At 39.0% G+C, this 25,415-nt stretch overlaps 1 protein-coding gene across 3 annotated transcripts in view; it reads left to right on the top strand.

Moving 5' to 3' along the window:
- SPECC1L (sperm antigen with calponin homology and coiled-coil domains 1 like) overlaps nt 1-25,415 on the top strand; it is a 141,844-nt gene that overhangs the window by 94,585 nt on the left and 21,844 nt on the right. For all 3 annotated transcript variants that reach the window (XM_060612580.2, XM_060612581.2, XM_060612583.3), the window contains 3 exons: nt 3,709-3,792; nt 6,066-6,222; nt 9,929-10,031. In XM_060612580.2, the coding sequence (XP_060468563.1) occupies nt 3,709-3,792; nt 6,066-6,222; nt 9,929-10,031 (344 nt within the window). The remainder of the gene's footprint in view (nt 1-3,708; nt 3,793-6,065; nt 6,223-9,928; nt 10,032-25,415) is intronic.

The raw sequence follows: 25,415 nt of genomic DNA, 5'->3' as shown, positions 1-25,415 counted from the left end.
GTCCGTGAGTTCGAGCCCCGCGTCGGGCTCTGGGCTGATGGCTCAGAGCCTGGAGCCTGCTTCCGATTCTGTGTCTCCCTCTCTCTCTGCCCCTCCCCCGTTCATGCTCTGTCTCTCTCTGTCTCAAAAATAAATAAACGTTAAAAAAAAATTTATAAAAAAAAATAAATAAATAAAATAAAAATGCTCACATCTCACCGAGGTTAAGAGAAAGAATTCTCTCCCCTTCCCCACCTCCTGCAGCTACCATACTTTCTCTCTTCTCCTTGCACAGCTTGTCCTCTTCCTCTCTCCCCAATCACTCCTCAGCACATTCTTGCCTTACTTTTGTCCCCACCAGTGTATGAGATTGCTCTGACCGAGGTTACCAGGGCCCCCAGGTCACCAAGTTCATTCTCATTAGCTCTGTGCTGATAATTTCCAAAGTGATGTATCCCCTCTGACTTTTCTCCTGAACCTCCTCTGTTGCTCTGCATCTTCCCCTGCATCTCTCATAGGGTTCTCAAATTCAGCATGTTCTCATCTATCTTCCTCCCACAGTACTTTTCCCTTTTCTTGTCTGTGTATGTGGAACCTTATCCGTTGTCACCTCCATATCCATTGGGTCAGCAAGTCTGTTGATTCTGCCTCATTGAACAGCTCTTGAAGCTGTTTACTTCTCTCCATCCCCCCGGCACAACCCAAGTCCAAGTCATTCTCATCCCTCCCCTGTACAGTCTAACTCCTCATCCTGCGTGCACTGTTGCCCTTCACTCCGCTTCATCCACAAAGATGCTTTCCTAATAAAACCTTCATTGGCTCCTCACTGCCAGCAGGATAAAGTCCACACTCCTCAATTTGGCCTGCATCACCTGCATGCTTGCCCTTGCCTGCTCTGGCCCTTCCAGCTTGCCTTTGCCACCTCATCTGCTCCTTTCCTCCACCCCGTCCTCTGAACATAGACACCCTGGGGTTGTTTTGGTATGTGCTGAGCACTCAGCTGGGAACACTGTCTGTCCTCCAACCTCTCCTTTGCCTGTATAAAAGCTATTAATTACCCTTCTTGTCTGAACTGAGATGTTATTTCCTGGGGAGGCTTTTCCGGACCTCCCCTCAAGAGCAGGTCACGTCCCCTGTTGTGTTTCCAGAGTCCCGAGTACTTGTTCTTTCCTAGCATCCCTCACTTATAAAGACTTTTTAAAGAAGCCTGGCTTCTGCTCTAGATTCTGAGTCCCATTTCTTGCCTCTTCTCTTCCTTTCTCTGACCTTTGTACCAAACCCAGTGCCTAGTGAGTAGTGGACATCCAAGGGATTTTTGTTTAATGAATGGATTAGAGACAAGAAAAGCTCCATATGACAATAGAATAGACTCTATTACTGTAAAATATAGTCTCTCCTGCTTGCCATACTTGACTGTAATACACTAATCTTACTTCCTGAAAAGAGATAAACTGACAGTATGACATGAAGGTGGAACCCAGCTGCTTACAGCAGGAGTCTTTGGACATGTGCTCCCACTGGGGCAAGTGCCTCTGAGCGAGTGTGAGTCTCATGGTGAAAATACTTCATGGAATGGCTGCAGGCTGTGTTGTGCCTGTTGAGTTTACCACAAATAATTTTGAAAAGAATAACTGAACTGGGGCTTCAGTACAATTTTGTACATTTTCAAAAAGTAGGTGTTGGTTTGTGGTAGGGCACCACCTGCTGACTTGAGACACATTTGGATCCTTAGACATGCAGCAAGAAAAGACTTAGCCAGCGTTGAGCAAAGGAATCATGAACTTTCTTTCAGTTGTGTGCCTGTGGTGTGCAGTGTTAAAGAGAAAGAAGTCAGGTAATTTAGAAACACTTTCCCTGGAGAGAATGGCAAGGGCTTCTGGCCTTGGCCAGCATGCTACATGTTTGGATTCATTTGTCTGTACAACCTTTGTTTTCACTTGCTTCATTTGCTGTGTTTTGGGAGATTAAGAATTTAGGGAAATGACTAGCTGCAGAATTGTAAAATGGAAATTTTGATTAAATTAAAAATGTTGATTTCTGTTTCCTACTATTTCCGTGTTCTACTAACTTTGTTTTGTCTGTCAGACGTTGTGCATAATATGCTTTTCCTGTGAGGATGAGTGCCAACTGCTGACAGGGTTCAGAATTCTGATTGATGCTTGCTTGCAGGCTCTTCGTACAAAGGTGATACTTGTTCAGGATTGGGAAGATGTAATGACTGTAGGCTGTGTAAGTCCTGTCTTCCTTAAGAAAGGAAGTTCATCCTTCTCAAAGTTGTGTGTAATTAGAACCAAATGTTCTTTATACACTTAGAAAATAAATTTTGGAATAACAGAGGTGCTATCCTTGAAAGGTGCCATATGCCATTACTTTTGACATCATGACATTCTGAGAGGAACTATTTTTTTTTTTTAATTGTTGGTTCTTAAAAAGAAGTGGTGAATGACCTGTTTGACTAATGTACAGTTAATCTTGTCTTTTCCCTTGTTAAAATATGTTTGCTATAGGGCCATTCTTGGACAGTGAGGCTAAGTCTTCATTAAATGTAAGGGGTGGTGTTTTCCCTCATGCTAATCACATGTCCTTAGGACATGGCAGCCAGGCAGAACATCTAGTCTGTCCCTCCTTGTGCTTGTCGTCCTGGCCTGACAACAGCCTTGTTAGGCTTATAGCCCTAGGTAAGAAGTGTGCTGGTCTGTGTTTGGGGGCTCCCACTCTGGGGTAGCAGGTCCTGAGGAAGTGATGTTGAAGCTAGACCAGAAGGGTGATGAAAGTAGTCAGGCTATGGAGGAAATGGAGGAGGAGAATAGGAGGGAGGAGAACAGTGCCAGTGTTTGAGGAACTCCAGAAGCTCCCAAGATGACTTGTGTTTAGAGAGCAAGGGAGGAGTGGAACAGGGTGCGGCTGCAAACTGCACAGTGGAGGCACTCTTTCTCTGCGTCCTTCCTTGAATTTCAGAAATGTCTGTTGCTTCCTTGTTGCCCTCAGACTAAAGTCCACATACTAAGTAACGAAGGCTCTTGTTAGTTAGCCTCATTTTCCCTTTAAAGCCCCTTTCTCTGTCGCCCTTTCTGATTTCCATATGCCCCATGTTGAGGCCACTGGGATTTTATCGTTCTGTAACTTGAATGCTCTTATACCTTTGTTCTGCTTGTTGTCTGGCTGAAATACTGTTCCCACCCTTCTTCTCTACTAGTAAAGCTCAGCTTAATATCATTATGTTGTTGAAGACCTCCCTGCTGCCTAAAATCAGAGTGAATGGATTCTCACTCTGTGGTTTGATAATACTTTGTCATTCTGTTATTCCAATCGTCCTGTCCTGACTTGTCTCTGGTTGTGTATATGTATGGATTCCCCACTACTGTTAGGCACAGAAGGGCAAGCCTTTGATTTAGCTTGTACTTTTAGACCTACATACAGTAGGGGATCTTTGAATTTTGGTTGAGTGGCGTCAAAGTGGTAAGTAGCAGTCAGTGATTTAGAAGCATTCATCTGTATCAAATCTTATCTCTAGAAATCAAACATTGAATGAAATGTTTTCCCACAGTCTTTGTCTCAGGAAACTCTTTAGTAGACATGGACTCCATAGGGAATTGTTAGAGTGCCCTGGGTTGAGAAAGAAGGGTTAGCTTCCAGGGGGACAGGAGGAGAGCTCACCTTCCTGCTGCCTTTGTTTCTTCAGAGTTCAGTGTCTGATGTCTTTATTTTGACCCTTCCCATTTTGTGCAGAGCACCTATTAAGAACATCTTCAACCAGCCGACCTGCTTCTCTGCCAAGAGTACCTGCCATGGAAAATGCCAAGACCATCTCAGGTGATGACTTTTATCTGGAATTTCCCTTAGAAAGACTTCCAGAGGTCTTAGTGATGGTACTAAATACTTTCTCTTTAGACTTACCTAGCTTTTCTTGCCTCTTTAGCTCTTGAATTGATTATTTTCACTCTGAATTTCCCCTGTTGTATTTTTCAGATTCTATAGAAATCACATTTCATGGCCCTGATTTCAAAATAATCAATTTCATGGCCCAAAACTAGATTGTTCCATTTATTTAACAAGATTTGTGAAGTGCCTAGAATGGGCTAGATGTCGTGCTGAAAATATAGCTTGATACAAAGTTGGTATAGTTGTGAAAGATTCTAGTATTAATCCCAAGGTGTGTCATGACTGTTATTTCAGAGCACACCAAAAATTCTCTGGAAACCAGATTTTTCCAGTATAAAAAAGCCATCCTATAATGATGAATGTAACAAGCTTACTTTGTCTCATAGAGCTAACCCCAGTTTATCAGTTGCTCGCATTATTTTCCCTTTGTGGCCCTTATTTGCCCTTAATAACTCAGCTAGAAATTGGACCAGAAAAGGAGAAATTCCTATAACTTTACCTCATACAGTTAACCTTCCACTTGCATGGGGATTTAAGCTAGTACAGTTTTTATGCATTATAGCCAGATCTTTGTATTAGTGGGAAGTCCAGCCAAAATTACCATCCCAAAGCTCAGATTCCAAAGCCTTTTCTTGCTTTTTTGAATTTTTTTTAAAGTTTATTTATTTATTGGGGGGGGGGGGAGGGATAGAGAGAGAGGGAGAGAGAAAATCCCAAGCAGGCTCCACACTGTCAGCACAGAGCCCAATGCGGGGCTCAAACTCATGAACCATAATATTATGACCTGAGCCGAAGTTGGATGTTTAACTGACTGAGCCACCCAGGTGCCTCCAAAGCCTTTTCTTATCATAGAGTTCTTCTGATTCATTTTCAGTTTCCCCTATATTTTTAAAAATTTTTTGATGTTTATTTTTGAGAGACAGACCATGAGTGGGGGAGGGGCAGAGAGAGAGGGAGACACAGAATCAGAAGCAGGCTCCAGGCTCCAAGCTGTCAGCACAGAGGCTGACACGGGACTTGAACCCACGAACTGCGAGATCATGACCTGAGCCGAAGTCGGACACTTAACCAATTGAGCCACTCAGGTGTGCCCTCAGTTTCCTCTATTTTATATAAAATTATGAAAGGGGTTCTCATCCAATTTCCTAGCACACCACTTAAAAGAAACTGCTGATTTAAGGCATATGAAGATCTGATATTGAAAGAAAAACAAGAATAATCACAAAATTATGTCAGAAATATTTATAAATATATCATTCTAATAAGATCATGTAATAGGAGAAAGCGTCTCTCTCCTCTGGATCTTTACAGACATCACTTCACTAATGCAGAGTTATATTCTGCTTGTGACCATCCTATAATCACCAAGAAAATTTTAGTCCGTAAAAGCAGGGGCAGTTTCAGTAATCTGGGAAGAATTACTGATGTATAACATTGATTACAGCCAGCTCAGGGCACCTGTATATCCAGCATCTTCTGATGTGAGAGAGTATATGTCTGAGGTCAGGAACTTTGTCTCATATTTCACTTCTTCCCGCATTCAGCCCAGAGCCTTGAGCACCTGTGCCAACTCAGTGCCTCCTTGCTAGAAATTTGCTTTTGTTGTGGCTCTGTTACCAACGGCTAAAGCAGGAGCTACTTCCACTTAGCAGTTCTTAGAACTTCCGTAATTCTAACAAGGTGTGATGGCTTACTGTGGTAGCCTTTCAAAATAGAACTTTTCTGACTGATCTTGTTTCTCAGTAGTTGAAGTGACACCTTTTGGTTTTCTGTTTGTCTCATTGGTTTATGTTTTTTAAAACATGGCCTGACCCAGAATTAAATGATGATGTATTTTTCCTTTTTTTTCCCCTTAAATGGTATTTTGGCTATGTTCAGAAGGGTTATGTTTACTTTAGTTGAGAGTGGATAGTATGTTCTGTGATTGTTATGGTGAAGGATAAGATGTATTCCATACCTTCAGGAAATGTGGGGTTCAATGCATATCTCAACCGCATCTTTTTTACAGGTTTTTTAATGAAAGAAATAAATCCTTCCAAGTTACCAGTATGATAAAGGAAATGTTAGTTTTTTTCATATATGGTAATTTCTACTTTTTTTTGGAACCTGAAGAAAAGGTCTCAAAAACCTAATTTAAAAGTATTTTATAAAAGTAACCATCTTTCTCCATTATGAAATGCATAATGACTATTTTTCACAATCAGTATCTCGACGAAGTAGTGAAGAGATGAAACGAGACATCAATGCACCCGAGGGAGCATCGCCGGCCTCTCTTATGGCTATGGGAACCACGTCTCCACAGCTTTCCCTGTCTTCCTCTCCCACGGCGTCCGTCACCCCCACCACCCGAAGTCGGATAAGGTAGAGAACAGTTAATACTGATGGATTTCATGTATACCTCTCCTAGCCTTCGGAGATCAATAATCAGATTATAAAATAATGGCAATCGAGCACTGATTTTTTTTCTTTGTGGGTTATTGTTTTCTCATCTCTTCTATGCCCAGAATTGGGTAAGATGGTATAGAAGTAAAAAGCAAGGCAAAGTCAAAGAGGTGGTTCCTTTCCTCCTAAGCATTGTGGAATTACAATATGGGGTGTGGGTGGAGGGTTAGGGGGAAGCTTCCTAGGGGAGTGGTGCCTGGGTGTGGAGGGTGGGCTGGCAAGGTCAGAGACATGAGTGAATGTACAGAAGGGTGAGTAACCAAGGTTTGGGGGAGCTATGGGTAGGTGGTACACCATGTGCAGAGAGGATGGGCACAGAAGACCAGAGGAAGGTGTGGACCCACCATATCTGGGGGCAGTGGAAGAAAAGATTGATAGGGTAGGATGTGGCTAGGCATGGAACCTCCTTACAGTCAAATTGAATCACTTTGATATAGTAGGAGATATAAAGTGGGGTAAATAAATCAGAGTGAGGAGATGATTCAAGGATTCTTCCATTGTGGACAAAAATCGGGGAACACAACTGAAATGACATTATAATATTTTGGGGACAAAGATGCTGAATCCGAATCAGTATGACAGCAGTGGAAATGGTGAAGGGAAGGTGGGACTCAGGAGGCTTTTCACAGGGAAAGATGATTGGTTTTGGCAGCAGGTTTCTAGAAAAGGAATGGAAGAATGAGAGCCACCAGAGATGGTTTTAATTGTTCTAGACCAGAAGGTGGGAACATGGTGCCACACTGATCTTTGGTAAACAGTACCTGAAAATGTAGTAGTATATTTTATTCATACTTCTCTTATGTCAGAATCCATTTGGGACTAAGAAGTAGTTATAATTTAGAGGAAAAAAAAAATTTCAAAAAGATAGCATACATCGTATATAGGGGTGAGGAAAACTGTCGAGGTGTATTGGGAAGAATTGAAGGAGGGATAGGAGTGGATTTCAGAACTTTAGCCTTATATGTATGAGAATAAAATGGAATGTTTGGCCTCTCAAACTCAAGTTATATACTTTAGTTTAAAGCCCTGACTCTAGGGACTCAACCTCTAAGAATAGTGGTCCCATAAGCTGTGCGCCATCAGAGCAAGTAGGGGTGCAGTGATGATGAGGTTAGCTCATGCTCTGCCTAGGCTCATGCAGGGAGAGCACTGTTCACACCTGTCTGTCCTGGGTGGTAGGCCATACCTGTAGTATGCCTGTGGGAAGTGCACCCACTCTTCTGGCTCCCCTACTCAGAAGCTGTGATCTTCAACTGGAAGGTGTCTTCATCTTATAGTGGAAGGTGTCTTCATCTTATAATGAAGAGGTTATGAGAGACGACCCTCCAGCTCTGGGAGGCTCTTTTCTGAAGCTTGCCATTGTAGTCCATAAAGTTAACTCTTCTTTGATACTTTAATTTTAAGCTGTTTCTATAAACAAACAGACCTGGTGTGAGCCAGAGTAAACCTTTCACATTGATTATAATAGTATTATTTTAAGCGTGTTGGAGATTTATTCATTCATGCATTCATTCATTCATTCATTTGGCTTGTTTTTTTTGTGTTCGTATTTCATTAACTTTACTCTCATTCTCTTTTCCTATGTTCAGTGGTATTATAACACACTTCTTTGGGCTTTTTAAACCAAAGCAGGAGTCTGGTGGGCTGGCATGCAAACATAAAAGTATATTTCTTCAAGACAGCAGTCTTAACTCCTTGCTGGAAATTTTTGTATTTTACTTTTGGTTCTAAGATAAATCAAACCGGTGCTGCTTGAGCACACCTTTGAATTGGAAAAGCTTCAGTTATAAATATGTACTCTTTGATTTTCTAGCATAGCTTGAAGGGTGAAAACATAGAATCAATGCACTGAAGAATATTAAGCCACTTGTAATATAGTAGCCGTTAGGATACTTATTGGGCATAAGTATACTTATGGGGTGTGGGATAGAATCTCTGCTTTATTCCTAAAGTAATCACTAAAAAATAGAACAAACTTTTAAGAGTATGCCACTTATCAAAGAGCAGGTCATTTTAGAAGCGCTCTCTCTCCAGGTATTCATCAAGTAGTTACTAAAAGGCAGGATTTGGTCCAGGATATGTCAGATTGTATGCCTTACTTGCTTCATCACCAGAGTGATCACAAAATCTTTTTTGATTCATTGTCTTATTTAGAGCAGGATATTTATTCTATCTTCAAGGAAATTGACAGTGCCTAAAAGGTACTCTACATATAATTTTAAGACATGAATTGTAAGTAGCCGTTGTTGTTTTTTTTTGTTTTTTGTTTTTTGTTTTTTTTTTTTTGAACTCCTGTGGTGTGTCTACTTTATAGTAAACTTTGAAGTTCCTTGAGGGGGCAGGAACCCTGTGTTGTTCACTATCCATTGCCTGGCAGAGTGGTGTTCCATAAGGAGGTATTGAACAAGTGAGTGAGTTTACAGAAAAATCCCATTTTCTATGCAAGATAAAACTCTAGTTACCTGTAGTCAATAAAGAGTGTATATCTTCACAATAAACACATTTGAAACATTTTATGAATGTTTTAATGTGTGTTGCCATCTGTTGTCTTATCTGCTTCCCCTAAATGTAAGCACCTTGAAGGTAGGCACTATTCCTTCTAATCCTTCACTTTGCATAATCTTGCCCTTTGTATTTACAATAAGTGATTTATTTTTATTTATATTAAAAAAAATTTTTTTTTACATTTATTTTTGAGAGAAAGAGAGAGAGACAGAGCACAAGTGGAGGAGGGGCAGAGAGAGAGGGAGACACAGAATCCAAAGCAGGCTCCAGGCTCTGAGCTGTCAGCAACAGAGCCCGACGCGGGGCTTGAACTCATAAACCGTGAGATATGACCTGAGCCAAGTTGGACACTTAACTGAATGAGCCACCCAGGGGCCCCAAGTGATTTATTTATTTATTTTTTTAAATAGTTAAAAAAATTTTTTTAATGTTTATTTATTTTTGACAGAGAGAGACAGAGCATGAGCAGGGGAGGGGCAGAGAGAGAGGGAGACACAGAATCCGAAGCAGGCTCCAGGCCCTGAGCTGTCAGCAGCACAGAGACCAATGCGGCGCTCGAGCTCACAGACCGTGAGATCATGACCTGAGCTGAAGTCGGACGGACGCTCAACCGACTGAGCCATCCAGGCGCCCCCCCACCAAGTGATTTATTTTTTAAAAAAAGACGAAATGATTGAGGACATAAAAGGTTGAAAACAAAAACTAGTAAAATAAAACAAAAGCATAAAGATTATGGAAGGGCAAGATACTGAATAAAAGTCGGCCATAACAGCTTTCATATGCAGCCACTGTCAGGTTGTTTTTCCTCCTGAGCATTCTGGAAAGCATTCCATTAATTGTGAGTGCACACCATACTAAATCTTTGCCAGTTTCCGTGTGCATAATAAACAGAGTCCATCCCTTCAGATAGCAGAAACTGGGTCTGTGAGGATCCTGTAAAAATTGAGAAGTAAAATCAATTGAATGAAAGCCTACATCTTGCTATTAGATGCCTTAGTATGTGCAATTATCCCATCCAGGAATGCAAACTGACACTGTTCTTTCTTCTTTGTGGGATTTCTGGTTTATAATGTGCTCAAATAAAAAATATTTTAACTTTGGATTCCTTATTTTCACTTAGGGAAGAAAGGAAAGACCCTCTGTCTGCATTGGCGAGAGAATATGGAGGATCAAAGAGGAATGCTTTGCTGAAGTGGTGTCAGAAGAAAACAGAAGGCTATCAGGTAATCATATGGTTCCTTTCTCCCACATGAGCAAGGGCCAAACCAGGTGCTGGAGTGTCAGAGCTTGCTACACGTCTCACATTAAAATGGGGAATCCTGTGCTGAATTTCAGGATCACATTCAACACAAAGTCTATCCCAAACTTGGCTGAGTGTCACTTGGATGGCATAAATTTTTTACCTTACCAGAGTAGCTAATCTTTCCAGTACTTTTATTCAGCTATTATAACACTTTCTTTTTTTTTTCTTTTTTTTTTTTTTTAACATTTATTTGTTATTGAGAGACAGAGAGAGACAGAGCATGAGCATGGGAGGGGCAGAGAGAGGAGGAGACACAGAATCCAAAGCAGGCTCCAGGCTCTGAGCTGTTATCACAGAGCCCGATGCGGGGCTTGAACTCACAAACCGCGAGATCATGACCTGAGCCGAAGTCGGATGCTTAACTGACTGAGCCACCCAGGCTCCCCAATATAACACTTTCTTAACTAATTCCTGTTAACTGCCTTCACTGAGGTCCCATCTGATCTAAGAGTGAAAATATATTTATTTTACTTTAAATTAATATTTTCATCAATGATTAAAATTATAAATTTTATGTTATATTTTACTACAATAAAAAATTACTTAGCAAAAAAATAAAAGTAAATGAATGGGATATAAGTAAATAGAAAATCAGCAAGGATGTACATGACTTGAAGTATATACTAGATACTATATATCTAGATACTAAATGTAGATAGATGGTGTATCTGCATATCTGTACAGATATATATGGATAAATGAGTTATATTCTGTATAGGCTTGGAGACTCCTGGCATCCAACAACAGAAGAATACACATTCTTCTCAGGTGCACGTAGAACATCACAAGTTAGGGTATATGTTGGGTCATAAAATGACTCAATAGGGGCGCCTGGGTGGCGCAGTCGGTTAAGCGTCCGACTTCAGCCAGGTCACGATCTCGCGGTCCGTGAGTTCGAGCCCCGCGTCAGGCATCTGGGCTGATGGCTCGGAGCCTGGAGCCTGTTTCCGATTCTGTGTCTCCCTCTCTCTCTGTCCCTCCCCCGTTCATGCTCTGTCTCTCTCTGTCCCAAAAATAAATAAAAAACGTTGAAAAAAAAAAAATTAAAAAAAAAAAAAAATGACTCAATAAATTTGAACAAAGATTGAGATTATATCGAGTATCTTTTCTAACCATAGTGGAATGAAATTAGAAATGTATAACAGAAGGAAAATTCACAACTAAGTGGAAATTAAACACAGTTTCTAGATAATCAGTGGGCAAAGAATAAATCACAAGGGAAATTAGAAAATAAGAATGAAAGTGAAAACACAACATATCAAAACTTATGGGAGGCATTGAAAGCAGCTCTCTGAGGGAAATTTATAACCATAAACACCTACCTTTAAAGAGAAGAAATCTCAAATCAATATCCTAACCTTTCACTTTAGGAAAGTAGAAAAAGAAGAGCAATCTGAGCCAAAAGCAATCAGAAGGAAAGAAATAAAGATTACAGCAGACAGAACAGTAGAGAAGATTAATGAAACCAAAAGTTGGTTCTTTGAAAAGATCAACAAATCAACAGACCTTTTGCTAGATGGACAAAGGAAAAAAGAGCAGACTGAAATTAAAAATCAGGAATGGGGCGCCTGGGTGGCGCAGTCGGTTAAGCGTTCGACTTCAGCCAGGTCATGATCTCGCGGTCCGTGAGTTCGAGCCCCGCGTCAGGCTCTGGGCTGATGGCTCGGAGCCTGGAGCCTGTTTCCGATTCTGTGTCTCCCTCTCTCTCTGCCCCTCCCCCGTTCATGCTCTGTCTCTCTCTGTCCCAAAAATAAATAAAAAACGTTGGAAAAAAAAAATTTAAAAAAAAAAAAAAAATAAATAAATAAAAAATCAGGAATAAAAGAGGGGACATTACTAGTGACCTCACAGAAATAGGGAGTACTTATTTACTTAGTAAATAATAATAGGAATACTTAAAAGGGAATACTATGAACAATTGTATGCTGACAAATTGGGTAACCTAGGTATGAAAGGGGAAATTCTTAAATATGCAAACTATCAATTATGACCCAAGAAGAAAGAAAATCTGAACAGACCTATAACAATGAAAGAGACTGAATTATTAATCAGAATACTTCCAACAGAGAAAAGCTCAAGGCCAAATAGCTTCATTGGTGAATTCTGCCAAATGTTTACAAGAATTAACACCAGTCTTTCTCAAACTCTTCCAAAAACAGAAGAGAGAACACTTTGTGACTTACTCCCTGAGGCCAATTTACCCTGATAACCAGCCCAGAAAAAAACGTTGTAGAGAAAACTATGGATCAATATTCTTTATGCAAAAATTCTTAACAAAATACTGACAAACAATCCAGGAGCAAATAAAAAGAATCCTACACCATGACCAAGTGGGATTTATCCCTGGAATGCAAGGTTGGTTCAACATATGATAATTAATCAACATACAATAAAGGGAAAAAAACGAAGATAATCGTGTCAGTAGGCACAGAAAGAATACTTGACAAAATTAAAAACCTATTTATGATAAAAAATAGCAAATTGGGAATAGAAGGGGGCTTTCTCAGTCTGTTAAAGAGCATATGTGAAAAACCCACAGCTCACAGCATACCTCATGGTGAAAGACTTTGAAAGCTTTCCCTTTGAAAGCTGTTATCATATCAGGAACAAAAAAGGACGTCCACTCTCACCACTTCTATTCAGTATTTTCCTGGAAATTCTAGCTAGAGCAGTTGGGCAAGAGAAAAAAAATAAGTTATTGAAGAGGAAGAAGTAAAACCATCTCTGCAGATGACATGATTTATATCTAGAAAGTCTTAAAGAATTAACATACAAACTGTTAGAGCTAATAAACATTCAGCTAAATTGCAGGATACAAGGTCAGTATACTAAAACCACTTGCATTTCTATACACTAGTAATGGAAACTCTGAAAATGAAATTAAAACACTCCCATTTGCAATAACATCAAAAAGAATAAAGTACTTAGAAATAAATTTAACCAAAGTGGGGGAGGGAACAAGGCTTTTACACTTAAAACTGTAAAACATTGCTGAAAGAAATTAAAGAAAATCTAAATAAATGGAAAGACATCCCATGTTCATGGATTGGAAGTTTTGATACATGCTACAGCATGAATGAACTTAGAAAATATGCTTTTTGAAGAAGCCAGACAGGAAGCTCCAGCCTAAAAGCCTTAAGTACTCCAGCACAGGCAGCACGGAGCCTGCATGGGATTTTCTCTTCTTTTTCTCTGCCCCTCCCCAGCTTGCATTCTCTTTCTCTCCTTCCCCCTCCCTCCCTGTCTCTCTCTCTCTCTCTCTCTCTCCCTCTCTCTCTCTCTCTCTCACTCTCACTCTCACTCTCACTCTCAAATAAATAAATAAATGAATAAATAAGATGCACTTTTAAAATGTTAAATAATCAAATTTAGATGATTCAAGCCTTAAATCAATGATTTAACTAATGTCCCTTGGTTCCTTTCCACTTAAATTCTCTGATTATAATCCTAAAGTACATTGTTTTGGTTGAAAAAACAAAAAAACACAAATCTGAGGGAAGTGAAGGGGGAGAAGTGTAGGGGAGAAGAGCAAGGCTAATCCCAAGGTACTTTGAGGAAAGCTACAGGGGGGCCCTGAGGTCCTGTGGAGTTTTCGTGAGTTGGATGCCCTGCTTAGGAGTTTGCAGTGTAGGAAACTGTCACTCCCTGTTGGCATCTGTCCACACTTGTACCCACGAGGAAACATTTGAGGCTTCAGTGAACATGGGATTTGTCATGTGGCTGGTTCCAGATGGTTCCCCCCATTAAGACTTTTGGAAATGGGCATACCAAAGATTTTGTCTTATCCTTCTGTAGTGTTAAGTAGACATTACACAGATACCTTCCCATATCACTGCTCTTATAAGGAAATCTTTATTACAGAAGTACTCCAACTGTTATAACACACACACACATCAACTTAAAAACTTCAATTAATAATTTTAAGTTTTTTTTCATTGAGTGGGTACTTACAGGACAGGGAGAAATATAATGCATACCAGAATAATGAACATAGATAAAACCTTTCTGTACACTAGATGGTCTTATGCTACAAACCCAGTTTCCCCTTTCTTTACCTCCTGTGGACACTTCTGTAATGATAACCTACGTACGGCTTTTTTGTTTGTCTTACTTTTTCTTTCCTGTGACACAGATCTCTACTCTTGCTGTTTAAAAGTGGATAGGATGCTGGTTCTTTTATTTCAAACTCTGTGAGTTAAAATTGGACAGTTTGAAATGAAAAACCTTTGTAAACTGAAAGATATATCTGATAAAGCTCTTAATTTGTCAAGAGCCGTGTAAGAAGTGCCAGAGTCCTTCCCTTATCTAGTTTTAAGTATGGATGACCATACCCATCCTTAGGAGCCAGCAGTTTGGGACCAGTTTTTTTTTTCTTTTTTCTTTTTTTTTTTTTTTTTTTGGTCTCTGACTACTCACAGTCTACAGGAAAGGGCAGGTTGTGACACTTGACTAGCTCACTAGAGCAGGACCTGTTACGTGACACTCAGCACATACTGCTCTCTCAGGCCCCAAATGCATCATTAATGCTTGGACCATGCATGCTTTATGTCGTAGAAGCTGTCTAATCAACGGAGATAGATTCCCTAATACCATATCATCTTCCTTTAACTCTCTTAAGAGTCATCCTAAAATAATTGTGCTAATCACTGTAACTTCATTAACCATCCATTATAAAACAAGCCCTTCTGAGTTTGCCTTTTATCTAACGAATACACTTTCTCTTTTAAATTATGTCCTGCCACTTATTGTTCACTGAAGTTTTAGAATACTAGAATTATTACTGTTGGCCTTGGCATTCTGATTTACTGTCAGGTTTACAAATGTGGGACTGAAAACCCCCACAGGACAAATGACAGCCTCAAAGCTGTATCATGAGTCCACGACATCATACTAACAACCTTTAGCATTATTGCTTTAAGGATTAAATCTTCCTTGTGTTTTAAATCAGTGCCTCATTTTCTACATATTATGTTTTTATTTATTTTTTCTACAGTTATGCTTTTAAGTTTAATGTAAATATGCAGTTAACATTATTTTTTTTAACTTTATTTATTTTGAGAGAGAGAGTGTGTGTGTGCAGGAGGGGCAGAGAGCAAGAATCCCAAGCAGGCTCTACACCGTCAATGTGGAGCCTGACACAGGGCTTGAACTCACAAACCACAAGATCATGACCTGAGCCAAAGTCAGACGCTTAACCAACTGGGCCACCCAGGCACCCCTAACATTAATAATTCTTAAGCGCTTATGGGGAAAAGTGCTAATACATTGCCCTATTTCATAACCTCTGTAATTTCTCCTTCCCAGAGGCAACTACTTTCAATTCTTCTGGCTATGTTTGGTTAGGGATTGACAATATCAGATTGATAAGGTAATTGAGAAAATAATTTATAGTTTCAGTATATTTTCTTTGATTATAAATTTTATATTTAGCAGCTTTATATTTAGCTGGTGTACCATTGTTTTCTTGTTCTGGAAAAACCTAACTGAATACAATCAAGGAGCCTCTAAAGGTTAATTTTTTTTTTTTTTTTTTTTTTTTTTTTTTTTAATATATGAAATTTACTGTCAAATTGGTTTCCATACAACACCCAGTGCTCATCCCAAAAGGTGCCCTCCTCAATACCCATCACCCACCCTGCCCTCCCTCCCACCCCCCATCAACCCTCAGTTTGTTCTCAGTTTTTAACAGTCTCTAATGCTTTGGCTCTCTCCCACTCTAACCTCTTTTTTTTTTTTTTTTTTTTTTTTTTTTTTTTTTTTTTTTTTTTTTTTCCTTCCCCTCCCCCATGGGTTTCTGTTATGTTTCTCAGGATCCACATAAGAGTGAAACCATATGGTATCTGTCTTTCTCTGTATGGCTTATTTCACTTAGCATCACACTCTCCAGTTCCATCTAAAGGTTAATTTAAGAGAGCCCTACTTTGTTTTTTGGTTTTTGGTTTTTTTTCAGTTTTTTAAATTTGTTTTTTTTTTTTTTATTTTTTAATATATGAAATTTATTGTCAAATTGGTTTCCATACAACACCCAGTGCTCATCCCAAAAGATGCCCTCTTCAGTACCCATCACCTACACTCCCCTCCCTCCCACCCCCCATCAACCCTTAGTTTGTTTTCAGTTTTTAAGAGTCTCTTATGCTTTTTTTTTAATTTTTTTTTTTTAACGTTTATTTATTTTTGAGACAGAGACAGAGCATGAACGGGGGAGGGGCAGAGAGAGAGGGAGACACAGAATCGGAAGCAGGCTCCAGGCTCTGAGCCATCAGCCCACGGACCGTGAGATCGTGACCTGAGCTGAAGTCGGACGCTTAACCGACTGAGCCACCCAGGCGCCCCAAGAGTCTCTTATGCTTTAAGAGAGCCCTACTTTGGATGAAAAATCTTTGTTTTCTGATAAAATGCCAGACCTAGAATTGGATTATTTAATCCAAAGGATAATGAAATCACTTAATCTTGTACAGAATAGTTTTTTTTTTAATTTAATTTTTTAAATTTACATCCAAATTAGTTAGCATATAGTGCAGCAGTGATTTCAGGAGTATATTCCTTAATGCCCCTTACCCATTTAGCCCATCCCACCTCCCACAGTCCCTCCAGTATCCCTCTGTTTGTTCTCCATATTTAAGAGTCTCATGTTTTGTCCCTCTCCCTGTTTTTCTATTATTTTTGCTTCCCTTAGGTTCATCTGTTCTGTGTCTTAAAGTCTTCATATGAGTGAAGTCATATGATATTTGTCTTTGACTAATTTCACTTAGCATAATACCCTCTAGTTCCATCCACGTAGTTGCAAATGACAAGATTTCATTCTTTTTGATTGCCGAGTAATATACTCCATTGTATATACATGTACCACATCTTCTTTATCCATTTATCTCTCGATGGACATTTGGGCTCTTTCCATACTTCGGCTGTTGTTGATAGTGCTGCTATAAACATTGGGGTGTATGTGTCCCTTCAAAACAGCATACCTGTATCCCTTGGATAAATACCTTAGTAGTGCAATTGCTGGGTCATAGGGTAGTTCTATTTTTAATTTTTTGAGGAACCTCCATACTGTTTTCCAGAGTGGCTGCACCAACTTGCATTCCCACCAACAATGCCAAAGGGATCCTCTTTCTCCGCATCTTCACCAACATCTGTTGTTGCCTGAGTTGTTAATGTTAGCCATTCTGACAGGTATAAGGTGGTATCTCATTGTGGTTTTGATTTGTATTTCCCTGTTGATGAGTTAGTTGAGCATTTTTTCCTGTGTCAGTTGGCCACCTGGATGTCTTTCCTGGAGAAGGGTCTGTTCATGTCTTTTGCTCATTTCTTCACTGGATTTTTTTGTTTTTTGGATGTTGAGTTTGACAAGTCCTTTATAGATTTTGGATACTAACCTTTTATCTGATACGTCATTTGCAAATATCTTCTCTCATTCCATCAGTTGTCTTTTAGTTTTGCTGATTGTTTCCTTCGCTGTGCAGAAGCTTTTTATTTTGATGAGGTCCCAATAATTCATTTTTGCTTTTGTTTCCCTTGCCTCTGGAGTCATATTGAGTAAGAAGAGGTTGAGTAAGAAGATGAAAGAGGTTTTTGCCTGCTTTTCTCCTTGAGGATTTTGATGGTTTCCTGTCTTACGTTTAGGTCGTTCATCCATTTTGAGTTTATTTTTGTGTATGGTGTAAGGAAGTGGTCCAGGTTCATTCTTCTGCATGTTGCTGTCCCGTTTTCCCAGCACCACTTGCTGAAGAGACTGTCTTTATTCCATTGGATATTCCTTCCTGCTTTGTCAAATATTAGTTGGTCATCCGTTTGTGAGTCCACTTCTGGGTTCTCTATTCTGTTCCATTGATCTGAGTGTCTGTTTTTGTGCCAGTATCATACTGTCTTGATGATTACAGCTTTGTAGTACAGCTTGAAGTCCGGGATTGTGATGCCTCCTGCTTTGTTTGGTTTTCTTTTCCTTTTTCTTAAAAAAATTTTTTTAATGTTTGTTTATTTTTGAGAGACAGAGAGTGCAAGTGGGGGAGGGGCAGAGAAAGGGAGACACAGAATCTGAAGCAGGCTCCAGGCTCTTAGTTGTCAGCACAGAGCTTGACACGGGGCTCTAACTCATGGGTCATGAGATCATGACCTGAGCTGAAGTCAGAGGCTTAACTGACTGAGCCACCCAGGCTCCCCTGGTTTTCTTTTTCAAGATTGCTTTGGCTATTCAGGGTCTTTTCTGGTTCCATACAAATTTTAGGATTATTTGTTCTAGCTCTGAAGAATGCTGGTGTTATTTTGATACGGATTGCACTGAATATGTAGATTGCTTTGGGTAGTATCGACATTTTAACAATATTTGCTCTTCCTATCCAGGAGCATGGAATCTTTTTCCATTTTTTTGTGTCTTCTTCAGTTTCTTTCATAAGCTTTCTCTAGTTTTCAGTGTATAGATTTTTCACCTCTTTGGTTAGATTTATTCCTAGGTATTTTATGGGTTTTGGTGCAATTGTAAATGGGATTGATTCCTTGATTTCCCTTTCTGTTGCTTCATAGTTGGTGTATAGGAATGCAATCGATTTCTGTGCATTGATTTTATATCCTGCAACTTTGTTGAATTCATGAATCAGTTCTAGCAGTTTTTTTGGTGGAATCTTTTGGGTTTTCCATATAGAGTATCATGTCGTCCGTGAAGAGTGAAAGTTTGACCTCCTCCTGGCTGATTTGGATGCCTTTTATTTCTTTGTGTTGTCTGATTGCAGAGGCTGAGACTTCCAACTATGTTGAATAACAGTGATGAGAGTGGACATGCCTGTCTTGTTCCTGATCTTAGAGGGAAAGCTCTCAGTTTTTCCCCATTGAGGATGATGTTAGTGTTGGGTCTTTCGTATATGGCTTTTATGATCTTGAGGTATGATCCTTCTGTCCCTACTTTCTTGAGGGTTTTTATCAAGAAACGATGCTATATTTTGTCAAATGCTTTCTCTGCATCTATTGAGAGGATCATATGGTTCTTGTCCTTTCTTTTATTGATGTGATGAATCACATTAATTGTTTTATGGATATTAAACCAGCCCTGCATCCCAGGTATAAATCCCACTTGGTCATGGTGAATAATTTTTTTAATGTGTTGTTGGATCCGGCTGGCTAATATCTTGTTGAGGATTTTTGCATCCATGTTCGTCAGGAAAATTGGTCTATAGTTCTCCTTTTTAGTGGGGTCTCTGGTTTTGGAATCAAGGTAATGCTGGTTTCATAGAAAGAGTTTGGAAGTTTTCCTTCCATTTCTATTTTTTGAAACAGCTTCAAGAGAATAGGTGTTAACTCTTCCTTAAATGTTTGGTAGAATTCCCCTGGAAAGTCATCTGGCCCTGGACTCTTGTTTTTTGGGAGATTTTTGATTACTAATTCAATTTCTTTCCTGGTTATGGTGGAATAGTTTTAATAAATGAAAAAAAAGATTTTAGAATTGCCTGAGATAATCTCAAATAAGCATTAAGAAGTATTATTGAGGTATTTGCTCATTAATACTTGGGCTGAAGAACAAAAGATTGTACATGTCTTAGTGGAAATTAGTGGAAAAAGAAGAATTGATGGACTTGAATGGTTGGAAGTGATGTTTTTATATGCTGTGCTTTACTTGCATTCTAGCAATTTTTCCTGATATAAAAATTAACTTACCAAATACATACTAAATAAAGTCTGTGCCAGATAGTGTTATGGGTGTTAAAGCAGAATCAGTAAGTAAAAAGAATTTCTATTCTCAGGAAGCTTATGGACTAGTCAGTAAAATACACATCAATAATTAAAACTAATTAGAACTTCTTTTTAGGTAAGAATATCAGACCAGACTCCACTTAGAATTACTATGTTGTTTAAAATACACACACACACACACACACACACACACACACACACACACACGTCTGCGTGTGTGTGTGTGTGTGTGTGTGTGTGTGTGTGTGTGTGTGTTTGAAGGCACTGGGGACTAACCTAGGCAACTAAGACCAATTTGGCAGAAACCAGAATTGCAGAAAGAAAACACATTGAGTTGAGCCCCATATTTACCCCTGCTTTTTTAAATCTTTGGACTATTTGCCAACTCTTGGCATGGGACAGAGACCAAACAGAAAAAGCAGTAGTCCAGAGCTTGTTTCAGAGTCTCTGAGTAGGGATGCTAAAATTTGAGCTACAAGGACACAGTCAAGATTTGAGGGTCCTAAATCTCAGGGAAAAGACAATCCCAGGGTAGTGAGCTCCAAGTTTGACTTAGCTTTTGCCCTCAAGGTTGTTTGTCATGTCCTAAGGTGTGTGGAGGCAGGCTTAGAGAAACTCAGCAGAAGCTGTGGCCAAGAGGGTAACAATTTCAGCCCCATTTTATTGAAAAAAACTCCTCCCCATTGAACGGTCTTTGCACCCTTGTCAAAATTCATCGACTATATTCATGGTTTATTTACTTATTTCCCTGTCTGGTCTTTTTATTCTCTTTCATTGGTATATAGGTCTGCCTATGCCAGTACTACAGTATTTTCATCACTGTAGCTATGCAGTAAGTTTTGAAATCAGGAAGTGTGAGTCCTCTAGCTTTGTTCTTATTTTTATAAGATTGTTTTTTTTTTTTAATTTTTTTTTAAACGTTTATTTATTTTTGAGACAGAGAGAGAGCATGAACGGGGGAGGGTCACAGAGAGAGGGAGACACAGAATCTGAAACAGGCTCCAGGCTCTGAGCTGTCAGCACAGAGCCCGATGCGGGGTTCGAACTCACGGACTGCGAGATCATGACCTGAGCCGAAGTCGGACACTTAACCTTGACCAAGCCACCCAGGCGCCCCTATAAGATTGTTTTGACTACTCAGGGTCCCTTGAGTTTGTTATTGATTTTAGGAGGGTTTTTCTCTTTCTGCAAAAAAAATCTCACTGGGACATTGGTAGGGATTGCACTGAATCTGTAGATCACTTTGGGTAATAATAACATCATAACAGTATTAAGTATTCCACCCCATGAATATGGGATGTCTTTACTTTCTTTCAGCAGAATTTTGTAGGTTTTATCATACAAGTCCTTTACCTCCTGGGTTAAGTTGATTCCTATTTGTTTTATCCTTTCTGGTGCTCCTGTGAATGGAATTATTTTCTAATTTCCCTTTTAGGTTCATAGTTAGTGTATAGAAATGCAGTTGATTTTTGTATGTTGACCTTTATCCTGCTATTTTGCTGAATTCATTGATTATATCTAACAGTTTGTATGTATGGAATTTTTAGGGTTTTCTACAGAGATCATATCGTCTGTAGACAGTGATGATTTTACTTCTTCTTTTCCAATATGGATGCCTTTTGTTTCTCTTTCTTGCCTGATTGCCCCGGGTAAAACTTCCAGAACTATGTTGAATAGAAGTGGCAAAAGTGGACATCCTTGGCTTGTTCTTCCTCAGCTTAGAAGAAAGCTTTCAGTCTTTCACCATTGAGTGCGATGTTCGCTGTGAGTTTTTCATATACAGCTTTTTATAGTGTGGAGATAATTTCTTTCTATTTCTGTTTTTCAAATGTTTTTATCATGAAAGTTTGTTGAGTTTTATTAGATGCTTTTTCTGTATCAACTGAGATGATCATGTGGGTTTTTTCCCCTTCATTCTGTTAATGTGGTTAGTATATCAAAAAAATTGATTTGTGTATGTTGTGAATCATCCTTGCATTCCAGGAATAAGTGCCACTTGGTCATTGTGTATAATCCTTTTAATGTGCTGCTGAATTTGGTTTGCTAGTATTTTGTTGAGGATTTTTGCATCAATATTGGTCTTGAGCATTGTTCTCTGATAGTGTCTTTATCTGGCTTTGGTATCAGAGTAATATTGACCTCATAGAATGAGGTAGAAAGTGTTACTTCCTCTTCAATTTTTGGAGAAGTTTCAGGAGAATTAGGATTAGTTCTTTAACTGTTATGTAGAATCCACCAACGAAGCCATCAGGTCAAGGGCTTTTCTTTACTGGAAAGTTTTGGTTACTGATTCAGTCATCTTACTAGTTAAACATCTACTCAGATTTTTCTGTTCTTTGTAATTCAGTCTTGATACGTTTTGTGTTTCTAGGCATTTGTCCATTTCATCTAGGTAATACAATTTGTTGGCAGACAGTTGTTCGTAGTATTCTGTTATTATCCTTTTCATTTCTGTAGAATCTATAGTAATTTGCAGTTCCATTTCTGATTTTAGTAATTTGGGGCTTCTTTTTTCCTTAGTCTATCTAAAGGTTTGTCAATTTTTTGACCTTTTAGTGAACCAATTTTTTTATTACATTGATTTTTTTTGTCTGTTGTTTGTTCTCTTGTGTTTACCTCTGCTCTAATCTTTATTATTTACTTTCTTCTGCAAGCTTTGGGTTTAGTTTTTATTTTCCTGCTTCCTTAAGTTTTAAAATTGGTTAGTTTGTTGATTTGAGGTCTTATTTAAAAAAATGTTTTTTAATGTTTATTTTTGAGAGAGACTGAGACAGAGTGTGAGTGGGGGAGGGGCAGAGAAAGAGGGAGACACAGAATCAGAAGCAGGCTCCAAACTTTGAGCTGTCAGCACAGAGCCTGACGTGGGGCTCAATCCCACGAACCACAAGATCATGACCTGAGCTGAAGTCGGACGCTTAACCTACTGAGCCATCTAGGCACCTCTCTTATTTTTTATGTATAAGAGTTTATTGCTATAAATTTCCCCCTAAATTGCTTTCTCTGTATCCCATATATTTTGATATGTTGTGTTTTACTTTACCTTTGTCTCCAATTATTTTCTGATTTCCCTTGTGATTTTTTTCTTTGATCCATTGTTTGTTTAAGAGAATTTATTTTGATCGCTTCTCGGCCTTTTGGCTAAGATCAAGTGAAGATAATTTATTTTGAGTGGCAAACCAACCATATATTCCTGGGACACATTCTATTCAGTTATGATGTATTATCCTTTGTAGCAAGTCAAATTCAACTTGGTAGAATTCTGTATACAATTTTTGCATCTATGTCTCTGTGGAGTATTGATCAGTTTGCTTTGTTGATAATGTCTTTCCTGGGATTTGGTATCTGTAATGTTACCCATAGAATGAGTTGGTAAGAATTCTTTCTTCATCAGTTTTCTGAAAAAGTTTATGTGCAGTCAGTATTACTTCCCTCTTAAATAATTGGTAGAATTCCCCAGTGAAGTCACCTGGTCTGATTCTCTTTGTGGGAAAAATTTTAATTACAAATCCAGTTGTTTTTTTTTAATGGATACAGAGCTATTCAGATTATGTTTCTTCTGGAGTGAGGTTTGGTTGGTTGTCTTTCAGGGAATCTGTTCATTTTGTCTGAGTTGTAGAATTTATTGGCATAACGTTGTTCATAATATTCCCTTCTTTTAGATATCTGTAGAATCTGAAGTGTTGTCTCTGTTCTCATTCCTGACAATGCAACTTGTATATTCTTTTTTCCTGATTAATCTAGCTAGAGGTTTATAAAAGTTATTTATCCTCTTTTTAAATAAAGTTTATTTAGTTATTTTATTATTTTATTATTATTATTTTTTTTTAATTTAATTTTTTTTATTTATTTTTGAGACAGAGAGAGACAGAGCATGAGCAGGGGAGGGGCAGAGAGAGAGGGAGACACAGATCTGAAGCAGTCTCCAGGCTCTGAGCTGTCAGCACAGAGCCCAATGCAGGGCTTGAACTCATGAACCACAAGATCATCACCTGAGTCAAAGTCGGACACTTAACCTACTGAGCCATCCAGGTGCCCTGAAATGTTATTTTTCTAATGATTATTCTAGGGATGACAATACATATCTTATCCCAATTGATTTAAGGTTTTTCAGACTTAATATGGTAAAATATAGCAACTTTGCTATATTGATGTGGGTCCTCTTCTTCACTCTTCCTTTGTGCTGCTTTTGCCATATATATTCAATTTATTTGTGTTATAAACCCAGTAGTACAGTGTTATCGTTATTACTTTGTTCATTGTTATTATTTTTTTTAATTAAAAGAGGGAAACAGATGAGAGCAGTTTTAGGCATGAGGGCTACAGACTCCCACTGTTCTTACCTGAAATTATTTGCCTTTGATTCATTTCCAGAATGCTGAAATTATTATTTTTGACAATTTTGTCCAGTTTTATATTTGTTTTTTAGAGAGAGGAATTGTCAATCTCTGCCCCACCACAGCTGGCAGTTTCCTCACATGCTTCCTTTTTGTATTTCTTTTCCCCTCGACTCTCTTTCACTAAGCAACAATAACAAAGGAGTACTTACCCTTTCTTCTCCTAGAATTGTGTGTCCCCATGAATTGAAGAGTCAGTAGAGTAAGAACTAATGGACAGATAAAAATAGCTCAGTCCCCCATAGCTTCCTTTGAAATATTAGACAGGGTATAGACAAGTAGGAGAAAAAGAAGTTCTCTTAATAAATTTATGAAGTGTTTATATGATACTTGCTAGTGTCTACCTGGGTAGCCCAGGCACCTGGCATTTGCCACCTTCCCTTGGGCCACTGTGCATTTCCAGCACTCTGAAACTTGTGGGGTGAGTGAATTCTCCGGATAAAGGTAGCTTTCCTTACTTGAATATACTGGCCCCCAAAGCTCAGGTTTCTTGTGATTCCTCTTCTTGTTCACTGCATCCTGGGGCAGGGAATAGAGAAGCATACTCTACACACATGGTCCCCCTGCCCCTTGTCTGTTCAACTCTGAGGGTGGAATGGTGTTTCCACTGATACTTCCCTTCTTTTCGGAGTGGTCTTCAGTCTCTCACACAGAAACATTACGGAGTGGAGTGCCTCTTCCCCCAGTCCTTCTTCCCTGTCTTCTCCTTCCACTTTCCTAGCATCCTCTCTTTGTGGTTCAAGTTAGGACTGAGGCAGAGAGGGTGGAATGGGAGAGGTCAGGAGAGCTGGGAGTTCTGCCAGTAGATAGAGTGCAGTTAAAATAATACATTCGGAATTCCTGATTGTCAAAGCAAAGCTTAGATGGTTTCATTTCCTCTTCTATAACTGGAATCTTAGGTCACAGGAATGACTTCCCAGAGTTAAAAAAATAAGAAAGGTGCAGGCAGCAGATAAGAGTTTTGTTCTGAATTGAATCTAGGTTGAAAGTCTAAATTTTTTTTTTTTCTGTTTTACATTGTCAGTTTGGATGGAAGCTAAGTTTCCATGCAGAAATCTTATTGTTTGTAAATATCACTGTTCCAGGGGTTAAAAATACTTGAACAAAGGGAAAAGGAATGGCAGATTTGTAGTCCCACTCAGTCTTCATGTGGATTCCATATACCACTCATTCTCTCCAGTGAAGCCTTTCACACTGCCACAGCCTCGTCATTCTCTGCCCTCATGTCC

The sequence above is a fragment of the Panthera onca genome, chromosome D3, assembly GCF_046562875.1.
Source record: "Panthera onca isolate mPanOnc1 chromosome D3, mPanOnc1 haplotype 2, whole genome shotgun sequence".
NCBI lineage: Eukaryota > Metazoa > Chordata > Mammalia > Carnivora > Felidae > Panthera > Panthera onca.
The sequence above is the reverse complement of the archived record's forward strand: the minus strand, read 5'-3'. Positions and strand labels throughout refer to the sequence as shown.